Below are 11,044 nucleotides of genomic sequence, written 5' to 3'. Positions count from 1 at the left end.
TTCTTTTTTTTCCAAAAAAATAAACTTCTCTGCCACGTAGATTAGCACAACACAAATCATCTGCGCTCCGCTGAAATTAGTGAAAATTTTAGCGCGAAATTTAAAATATTTTTTTTGAAGCTTCAACTATTTTTTTTAGTGAAATTGATTTCGAAAAGACTCGCGACAGTCGAGAAACTAACTAAAAGAAGTCGATTAAGCTGCGTATCAAAATGCCACAACCGAAAAGTGAATTGAAACAATGAAAATGTGAATTTGCCTCCAAGTCAGTTTTAATCTCAATATGTTTCATGAGCAATTGAAATTAACAAATCAACTATTTGTAAAGAAGATAATGCTCATTTGAAGTAGTCTGATTGTCTCTATCCAGGCTTGTTTAGAGTGTGACAGAAGAAGACTTTCACTTTCCATCTAAAATGGGTCACCATGTGAAATATGTTGAATCGAACCGGTCTAGAACCTAGATTTAGAACGATGTTGAAATGTCGCATTCTTCATTCCTCTATTGAAATCTGGTGGCTGTTTGAAAATAACCAAAAGAGAAGTATGGGGGAATATAAGGCGAACTTTTGTAGTTTGTAGTCATGTCTCTGCGTCTCTCCACTTCACACACTCTCTCACTTTGTAGCTTGGGAGGGGGCGGGGCTTATTCTCTGCGTCTCTCTCACTCACACACTCTCTCACTCTGTAGCCTATCCTTCACGCCTATCATTGATGATGTGCCTATCTTTAATGAGGTGGTCATACTTAATGAGGTCCCGATTAATGAGGTCCCTATGAGGTGCCTATCCTTAAAGACATTTCAGAATTTCAGCAGTTTCAGATTTTCAGAATTTCAGATTTTCAGAATTTCAGCAATTTCAGATTTTCAGAATTTCAGATTTTCAGAATTTCAGCAATTTCAGAATTTTCAGCAATTTCAGCAATTTCAGCAATTTCAGATTTTTTGGAAAGTCAATTAGAGCCCCGGGTGGGTGTCGAACCTGCGGAGGGGAGCCGACCGCTGGTTGGACACACAACCGGGTGCGCCAACTGTGTAACCTAGACTGAGGGGTAAGATGATATTTATATACCGAGCGCCCCGCCGGCCGAGAGGGCGCCCTCGCTGGGCGCCCTGAGGGAGTCTCTGCGTCTCTCTTACCGGGCGCGTCTCTCACACCCGACAGGGCCCCCCGCTCCCTCGACTGTTTCTTTGTGTCTCTCATGCCAGGCGCGTCTCTCGTCTTCGCTCCCCCTTTCTCTGCGCCTCTCGCCAAATGCCATTGCGTCCCACTCTCTCAGACATCAAAAACCTGAGTGTGCCTTAAACACCCCTCGCGAACTTAAAATGTGCCTTATACACCCCTCGCAAACCCCTGAGTGTGTCTTAAGCACCCATCCTAACCCCCTAAGTGTGCCTTATACACCCCTCGAAAAATAAGCTGTGGAATCAAGACATTTTTCAACTCTACCAAATTTATTGAAGACAAATTATGAATTTATTGGAAATGTTTGTGTGAAGTCGAGCATGGTTGATGACATTGCGCCTCCCGTAGATAGCGTGGTGATATACGCCAGCCTGATCTGTAAATAACATATCTATAGCATTAATCAAATATCTATAGTCTATAACATTAGTCAAATATCTTTAACAAAAATACTTACGGGTTCGGCTGGCATATTGTTCGGCATTTGGATTGGCGGTGGTGGCAGCGTGAAGTGTGGTGGTGGTGGCGGTGGCGGGAGGGCAATATCCTCCTCCATTTTCACATCCTGGAATAAGTATTTTTCAGATATCAAGAAAATCAAATTTACCTGAAGGCCTAGAGTGGGATGTGGTGGTGGAGCTGGTGGTGCCGCTGTCGCCATGAAGGGAGCTGGTGGTGCCGCTGTCGCCATGAAGGGATGGGGATTTCTCGAATGCTATAATTAGAAAATTTTGATAACTGCAAAAATCTATAAATTTACCTGTCGAAGCTTCCTCATATGTGCCGCCACCGGACAGGCCTCCTCTGTCCGGTGGAAGGCATTCTTATGCCTTAACACATTTCCCCATCCCAGACAGCCTGGTACTGGGCACATCGACACGGATAGTGCTTTTCCCGCCAAATTTTCGTCTGAAATTTCAAAAATAGTTATACAAAAACTCGTGAAACCTTCACAAAGCACTAACCCAGTGGAACGATCGTCTTCCAGGACATGCGGACGAGTGGGATTTCCATTTTTAGCAAATTATAGCAAGAACGATGGTGAAGAATCTTCCAACAAAGAGGGAAGGTGGTAGAATGAAATTGAGGTTGATCGAAATTTAGGTGGAGTGAAAAATGTCTTGTGCGCGTGATTCATAATTGATTGTGTAACAGGTTTGAGTGCATATGAATCACCCAGAAGCAATGTGAAGGTTTCCAGAATAATCTTTGTAGAGTTTGATAGTACCAACAAGAGTCAGATTCTTGAAAGCATCTTCCAAAAGTGGAATGGTTTGTGGATAAGGGACTTTATCAACTGATGGAACATTTGGTGAACTTGGAGGTGGTGGTGGTGGTGGATCAAAAGAATCCATTGGGAGTGGAACTTCGCTGGTTTCAGACATGATGAATGGCAGATTGATCACTTCAACGGATTATATACTCGACACTCGCAGCGTTTCAGATGAACTTTCACCCACTTTTGGACTAGGATGTCGTTTTTAGCCAAATTTGTTGAAAAAAGGGCCCGTATCGCCTTGTTTGAGTGTTTCATAGCTTTCCGTATGAGAAAGTATATGCAATAGTAGCCGCAAACGTTTGACAAAAGCCCTTGAATCGGTACATTGAATACCCTTTTCCATTGTATGCAATTTTTTGTGAAAAACTCTAGAAACTCGGGTTGAGGTTCAGCCCCGCTGCTATCCATAAAATATCCAAAATTTCGGTCATCTACCCACAAAGCAACCCAATGCTCGCCCGAATCATCACTAGGAGCTGTATTCCATATAAATGAGCATGGACGTGTTTGAATTATTGGATTCTTGTCACATGGAAAAACTCCATGAAAATGTGTTCTTGTGATGCGGCATTTGCCAAGAAATTTCTCAAGTTGATTGGTTGATAGCGACATTTATTAACGAACACGGAAACGGACCCAGACACATTCAATTGGGAACATTGATCCAGAAGGATCGCGGAGAAGTGGGGAATTTGGGTAACTAAGGGTTATTTTATACTTATCCTCAAAATAGCGCTTGACAGTGGTGAATCGAAGACGACGGCGTGCTTGATATTTTGCGGCCAATTTGTGGTAGAAACTGTGGGAAGTTGGAGTCGCATCACTGAAAACATCAAATTTTGCAATTTTATGTGATTTCCTTCAAAACTTACAGGCTCAGTTCGGATTCAGCACCAATGAGACATCCGTTACACGAATTCCACAGCATTACAGGTTCCATTTCTTGAAGAAATTGATTGAGACCACGAATTGTTTGAGGAGATACATGCTCGACACGTCCAAGCATCAACAGATGGGAAGCAAGATTGAATTCGACATACTGAAAACAGTTTTCCGTGAAAAATTATATGGGTAAAGACTTACTCCTGGTGGCAGTGGGGTATAATTGGGAGGAAAGTTGATTGGACGTACGACTCCTGGCAACATTTTTCGATCAAATGAATTGTGCAAAGCAAAGTGATCAAGCGCGGTGCTGAGTCACCGTCACATTTCGGAAACTGTCTATTGTCGCCATTCCGTCAAATTGAGACAAAACCAGTGCGTTCAACCCGCCTGTGGGTGTTTTCTCCTTGAACCTCATGAAAAGTTGAGTGCTGCCATTTTTCATGAGTTCCCATGAATTTGTAGAGTCAAGAGGACTTAGGTTGAACACGTAAAAGGCGAATCCCGATCGGAACATTTTATAGGAAATGCGAGGGCAAGATTTGTTTGAGATGCATCCCAGCTCTTCGTACATCCTTGTGAAAGCTTGAGCGTAATTTTTGTTTGCAAAATCACATTTGATAGGTTGAGGTGGGTACATGGTGCCGTTTGCATCAACTTGGATTTCGGAAAGATTGTGATGGGCAAATGTGAAACAGTTTTTTGACAGGTTTCCTTCCATGGCATCTGGGGCAATGAGACCAACAATAATTCGACGTGGAAGTATATCATTGTAGAGCATGTTGAATGGCATTTCCATCCGTCCTTCAGGAATTGTGATCATCTTCACTTTTGAAATTGTGAAAGGATACTGAGCCGGAGTCGTTCTTAGTCGATTTTCCAGGGCAATTGTTGCAGATGGGACGACATCGATGGCTCTCATATGAAGTTTCAAGTCGGAAATTTGCAATTTTCCAGTCATTTCTGCATATTGAGACTCTAGGCAAAAATGATCGGTGTTTCTGTAGAGTTCCAACTGGATATTGATGTGTGGAATCAAGAGCTTCTCGGTTTGGAAAGGTTCCAAAAATAGCGGAGTACAAATATCGATACCGTCGCCAGTGGAGATGACTCTCTTCTCCATGTTGTCTAGATCATCCGTGTTATCCCATCCTGCTGCTGTCAAAAATCCCATCTTTGTGTCTTCGTTTTCTCCAAACAGCGTTTGAATGTAGGCCTTGTATGCATAATGTGTTGAATCGTAGACTGGGACATTGTTGAAAGATAGCTTGACTTGATTGAAAAATGTGGATCCAATGAGATTTGCAACAGCCACGGTTGGAAAGAATTCCTCTTGAGCGGTATTCTTCATCTTCTTCAATCCGACAAGTTGAAGTTTGAACGAAAGATATGTCTTGTTGAGTTGGAAAAAGTGAGCGCTGTCAAACACATTGAACGTATTCGGTCCTTTCGAATCAACAGGGTTTGAAGGCGAAAATGTCATCCATTTTCCCTTGTTGAAAGCTACTTGGCTTGGTGGAGTATCGAATAGACAAATGTTCGCCGTGGCACATGGTGCACTTTTCTTATCCACTAGTTTTGCCATTTTCCAAAAATATCACGTTTACGGGTTGATGATTTCGGGAGCTTTCTCTTCTTGCGGGCAATCTTCTTGCGTGGCTTCTTAGACGACTTCTTTGTAGTCTTCTTCTTCTTCTTTGGTTTGGCTTTGGTAGTAGCACGTCGACGTCTTCGGCGTCCTCCTTTTTGACCAAGATTATCAATAGCACGAGTGACAAGAGAATTATAGGAATTTGTGGCGTTTCTAGATAGCGACTTTTTGAAAGGGTCACCAGCTACAACGTCGTTTGCAACACGAAGTGACGAGTCCATTACTTCGCGACCTAGTGAAACACCCATGCGTTTCAGTAGAGGGACAGCGGAAATGAAGAGTTTTCCGAGTAATTGCGAAAACGGGCCATTTCCCCGCTGATAGATACTTCCGGCACGAAATCCACCAGAACCTCCTTGATTTGGGTCAGGTTCAAAGAACGCAGTCCAATCAACAGAAGAGTCAGGATCAAAATATACAAGCATGGTAGTAGAATACGTCGGTTGTTGACCAAGAATTCAGCCATCAAATGAAATTCTGACGGGACGGAAGTGAAGTACGATGACAATTTTTCCAGAATTGAATGGAATGAAATGATCTCGGTCGTTCTTGATTTGAATTCCAACTTTTGATACTTCAGACGGTCGAACACGTACATATAGTGGTTTTGTGAACGATTGCTCGATATTTGCCCCGTCTCCCGTGTTCATGTTGATAACCTTCAAAAGTGGGACTTTCATGTGGCTTACAGTTTGTGGTTCCACAAGATTTTCCGAATATACATACATCAAGTCGGATCCAGAGTATGTTGAATATTTTCCTAGTGTTGGGAAAGTTTTGATGATTCGGTCATGTCCAATGAAATATGACAATCTCGCCGAGAAGTGTACTTGTGTCACGTTTTCAGGACTTTTCACCAAAATTCTTTTGAATAGTGGTTGGTATGTGAACATGTCGATTTTCGTGTTGGTTTTGTTGAATTCCTTATCAATCCGTTGAGCAAGTGTATGATTCAGAATTTCCGCAAGTTCATTTGGGGTGGAAAATGTGCAATTTGGAACACTACATTTCAGGGGAGTATTCTTCAGCCAGACAACAAACTCGTTCTCGTTCCAGCCATTCTCTTCAGGCATTTCAGAAATCAGGTCATGTGACGATGGATAAATTATCGAGACAAGTCCAACTTCAAACTCCCGGTCCATGTTGATGGTGCGTGGTAGTTGGGTGTTAAAATTGGAGATTGAAGAATTTGCGTGAGCATTGCTCACGAGAGTTATGTAGAAATCGCTCATTTTTCGAGTCTTGGGTTTGGTAGTAGGTAACCAATGCAGGAACCAAGAATAGCAAGCCACTGGTGTTGAGGGTCAGAATTGGAACAAATTTTATATAGAGCAACAAAACTGACAGTGTAGACAATGAAAACTTGAGAACAAAATACGATGAGCGCCCTTGAGCACTTTGTGTTTCCACAAGACCAAATGGGACTATCCATCAAGATCAATTATATCTGAAGCGGGTATCCATGCGTTGAAAGATGCGTCGTATCCTTTGAAGCTGACCAGGCACTCTTTTTTCCCATTTTTCGTCCGTTTTCGGATAATTTTGTCAATTTGGTAGATTTCGTCAGTTTTCGTGTGAATGACCATTTCTTCTTCGTACCAAATTCCGTCAACTTCTCTATCGAGTGTGTCAGTCAAAATATACACTGGGATATCGTAAGGTATAATTCTGGAGACGATGAAAAGTTCTTCGGTCCACTTGGCTCTCGTTCCTTTGTCAAATGGTGAATTTTCCATCAAGACACGAACTGTATCACCTAGTTTGAATTTCGGTGTGTATCTTTTTGATGCTCCGTAGAGTCGTTCCCAGACTTTGGCTGCATTCTTCCAGGTGACTTTTTCAGGTGATGTTCCAAGAGTTTCCATAAATGTTGAGTTGAGACCATCAACTATTTCTGGCAGTATTCGTGTCCATTCGAAGCTTCTCGCCGATGTGAACCATTTCTCCAGCTGCCTCTTTATACGCATAATTGCATTTTCAGCGTAACACGCTTTCACGTTTGTGTTTTTTGGGTTCATATGTCGAATATCCAAATCTGAGCACAATTTCCGGAACTCTTTCCCCATGAATTCGGTACCTGAATGAAAAATGTATTGAACGGTTCAGGATCACTCTCGTTTACCTTTGTCTGTATATAATTTTGTTGGAATCCTCCATTTCGATCGCAATATTTCATCATATGCTTTGGTAACCGTCATACACATCTTATTTTTCAACGGCCGGGCAAAAACATAGCGACTGAACACGTCAACCACCACCAAAATGTAGCAAAAACCGTTGTTGTATTTCTTCAGTGTGGGAAGCATTGCAAGATCTGCCATATGATGACTATCTGGTCCAGTTGCCACCCAGGGGTTATGTTGAATTTTGGACTTTGGAAAATGTCTGGTATATGCATCGTTTGTGTGAAGATATGCGACAACATCTTTTCTTGAAATATCCGGATGAACTTTTCGTGCTTGGTATAAGAGTTTCGATACACTTCGAAAACCGCTTTTTGGATCGGTATACAGGCGTTCCAAAGTTTTTTGAAACATTACAACCTTCCAACGCTAAAACTACGAGGTGAAGTTCGAGTGCGGTACTGGCGTTTTGGATTCAGAAGATATCGTTGAGGAAGACCTGCTTTTTTCAATTCCTCAAGGAGTATGTGCATATTCAGCTGTACTCCATGTAGTGGCAATTCACCCGTCAAGTCGTCAAGAATGCGGTTGATATTGTGAATTGTGATGGGTTCGCCGCGAATCTCTATTTTCCCGGTAGGCTTCGAAAATTTGAAAATATCTGGGAATTTTGTTATATATGACATGATTTCCTTCTTAGCCATGCCAGGATTGATAACGTCTGGTACAGTTGGAGCTGGGGATTGAACGGCTTGTGGGAATTGATCCATTTGTGGTGTATCATTGAGAGAAACACTATCGTTGAGAGAAACACTCATTGGAGTGGGTTTCTTTGCTTCTTCTTCAGGTACTTTTTCCTTCCCAACGTCTTCGTCACCAATTCCGGAGCCATGTATTCGATTTTGCACAACATTGGCGATATGGGCGCGTATATGAGCAATTTTTGAATCGTTATCCATAGGTGCATTTAACAGTGAATCGACCGGTTCTTGCGGTACACGGGAAATTAGGTCTTTGTGCTCCTCGACTGTCAGCAGGACATATTTATTGTAGGACATGTTGAAGAATTGTGGAAGCAGCGGAAATCAAAACTGGAAGCAAAACAGCAACTGGGTTTCCTCCTGTTTGAACCAAAAATTCACGAGTCTTGTCCAAATCGCGAATTATTGACAATTGACGTAGGTTTTCAGTTTCAGGTCGCAGTTTTTGGATATGTTCGCGGGAAAGTGGAATAGAGCCGTTCAACATGTTGAAAATGAATTCCACAAGGCAAATGAGTGAATTATCCGAAATGGCATCAATATGGGCAAGGCGGTTCGTTTTGTTTTTAGCATTGGCTAGTGACAGTATTTGGTTGAATGAATCCAAATCCCATTCAGCCTTTTGACTTTGGAGTGAAGACATGAGTAACTTTGTTAGGGAGAATGTTATCCCTATAGCGAATTTCTTCAGGACAATTTTTGTGAAGATCGATGAGTAAATACGAATATGGCAGACTGGTGGCGTCTTTATAGATTGCGAGAAATGTTTTGCATTCACCAGGCATCAATTGGGCACCCAAACAGCTTACACTCGATTTATCCGCGTTGTTTTTGAACAAAATTATGTAACTTGCTTGCAAACGGAGGTTTCTGATCACTTTTGAGTAAAATATGGTGTGAAGAAGGAAAATTATTGTCATATCATAGTGATGTGCCAAAACTGACACAAGACGTTCCATTCCAGAGTTTTGGTCTATTTTTGTCATCAAGTCGTCAATTACGATCATTGCTTGTTGGTCCTTGTACTTTTTCAGCTCTTCCAGGTTTGGAAGACCTTCTCGAAGAAGAATGTCGGGTCTGTTTTTCAGTGAATCTGGTACGCTTTCAAAGGTGTCGTAGTACCAGAAGCATACACGACTGTTGACATCGAAAATTTGATTCCGTTGCTCCACGATTTGACGCGCGAGAGTGCTTTTCCCTTGGCCACTGGGACCGACGATTAGCATTGTGCTTTGCCAAGAAAGTCGGAGAACCATGTTAACGAAAAATGAAAATGATGGGTTGTCGAGTGTTTTCATGTTCAGGTCTATCGTTAATTTTGTCAAAATTTCCAAATTTCTCGGTGAAAATGTGAATTTTCCCAAAATTTTCCGTTTTTCGCCCAAGTACCGATTTCGCAATACCCCTCTCCGTTTTTCGCCCAAGTTCCTATTTCGCAATACTCTGACTTGTTGAAAAAAGTGTACGCCTCTGTGTGTACACACCACACACGCGCTTGCAGATTTGTCGTCAAATTGTGTGTATTACCTCTGTGTGTGTACACCGCACGCGCTTGTGAACTTGTCGTCAAATTGGATGTCTTGCTTGTGTGTATAATTTATTGGGAAAAGTATAATTTGAATATATCACAGATTTAATTACAATATCCATATGGTAGTGTGGACCCGTCTGGAAGCACCCGTCGCTTGTCGAACGTGAACCGGAACTTCTTCGATACTTCCTTGAAATATACATCGTGGTTCCGGTCTCTTCGGACCTGTTGTTGTGGGACGTCGATAGTGGAGCGTGCGACGCCGTTCAACACTTCCTCAACCATGTTCTCCATCTGCTGCATTGTGACCTTCTTGGCAGCTTCTGAGTTGAGGGAGATGCCTTTCGATTTGACTTTGGTCTGCAAAATATGATTGTTACAAGTCGATAAAAATTGATGTTACCTTGACATCTCCATTCTCCAAAATCTCCTTGTAGGCGTAAGATTTGGCACCCGTGGTGACAAATCTTTCCATTTTTCCGCTCAACTCGCTGGTGCATTGGCCGAGGAAAGGTCCCATCTCGCTCTCCAATGGATCAATTGCACCTTTTGGAACTCTGTACACGACAGAGTCTGTGTCTGAAAAGAAAATGTTATATTTCAGGAGTCATATTTTTCCAGGTTACCTGTGTAACAGATATTTTCGGCGCCGACTTTCTCCATTAATCGGTAGAGATGGAGGCGTCCATACGAGGGGACATGGGCCGCGATGTGCATGGCACCCGTTGCCAAGCTTCTCAGTGCCTCCTTTCTGGTCCGATGTACCACCATGACTGCTCCTTTGAATGTCCACACGTTCTCCATGACAATAGACGTGTCGTGGAACATTTTCCAAAACTGCGCCGGGTCGTGGAAAAATGACGTGTTGGGCATGTCAACACGTTGGGCCATTTTTCCCCACTGCAAATTTACATTGCTGATTTTCTTTGAATAACTCAAAACTTACGAGTGAGTTGATGGAGAGTTTGGAGGAAAGACGTCGTCCTGGACTTTCTTCGAAAAGGTCCCAATTGTCCAAAATGATTCCTTGTTTCCTGTAGTCCTCGACGAACGTCGTTTTCTCTTCATCGGTGGTCACATCAGATGGCCATCCACTCGCATACTGAAATTCATATGAAATTTGAGAGTATTTCTGAAAAAAAAAAAACTTACAATTTTGAGGGCGATCATCTTGTTCATATATGATGTGAACAATCCGCCTTCTCCACTAGCATCGTTTTTGGCCCAGGACTCATACTCCACTGCCTGAAAATTCGGAAATTTTAACGATTCCTAATCTCAAGACTTACATCGTAAACGTTGGTGATTTTGTATCCCAGGTCCAACGCTTTTCTTATTTCTGCAGTGGTGAATGTGCCTGTGAAGGCCCTCTCCTCATCCGAATGCGTGCAGTCCACCTGAGATTGGGTCTTGGCGCAGGCTGAAATTTTGATGTTATTATAGCCAGTGAAAATTGTCAACATACTCCAGCATAGGGCAAAAAGTAGTTTTCCATCCGGCTTCATTCCGAGTAGTGGCAGCTTCAGGTCCTTTGGCGAGACGATACGACAGGAAATGAACCCTTTCCAGTAAACTCCAAACTTTGAGACGATTGGTGTGGTGATTTTCGAGAGTTGGACACTTTTTGGTG

General features: G+C 42.5%; 3 protein-coding genes across 3 annotated transcripts; all 3 read right to left on the bottom strand.

The window, feature by feature from the left end:
* Window positions 1-1,470: 1,470 nt before the first annotated feature.
* Window positions 1,471-2,201, bottom strand: GCK72_021972 (uncharacterized protein; the record flags this gene model as incomplete). Its single annotated transcript, XM_053734594.1, has 5 exons — window positions 1,471-1,563; window positions 1,645-1,752; window positions 1,795-1,902; window positions 1,948-2,096; window positions 2,153-2,201. 5 exons carry the CDS (start codon window positions 2,199-2,201, stop codon window positions 1,471-1,473), a joined length of 507 nt encoding a protein of 168 aa, XP_053583507.1.
* Window positions 2,202-2,359: 158 nt separating this feature from the next.
* GCK72_021971 (uncharacterized protein) lies at window positions 2,360-2,572 on the bottom strand (the record flags this gene model as incomplete). Its single annotated transcript, XM_003100485.2, has 1 exon — window positions 2,360-2,572. One exon carries the CDS (start codon window positions 2,570-2,572, stop codon window positions 2,360-2,362), a length of 213 nt encoding a protein of 70 aa, XP_003100533.2.
* Window positions 2,573-3,081: 509 nt separating this feature from the next.
* GCK72_021970 (uncharacterized protein) lies at window positions 3,082-3,612 on the bottom strand (the record flags this gene model as incomplete). Its single annotated transcript, XM_053734593.1, has 3 exons — window positions 3,082-3,289; window positions 3,339-3,505; window positions 3,550-3,612. 3 exons carry the CDS (start codon window positions 3,610-3,612, stop codon window positions 3,082-3,084), a joined length of 438 nt encoding a protein of 145 aa, XP_053583506.1.
* Window positions 3,613-11,044: the final 7,432 nt, after the last annotated feature.

This window comes from Caenorhabditis remanei, chromosome V (assembly GCF_010183535.1).
Source record: "Caenorhabditis remanei strain PX506 chromosome V, whole genome shotgun sequence".
Classification (NCBI taxonomy): Eukaryota; Metazoa; Nematoda; class Chromadorea; order Rhabditida; family Rhabditidae; genus Caenorhabditis; species Caenorhabditis remanei.
Note: the sequence above shows the minus strand (reverse complement) of the source record. Positions and strands in the feature narration are given on the sequence as shown.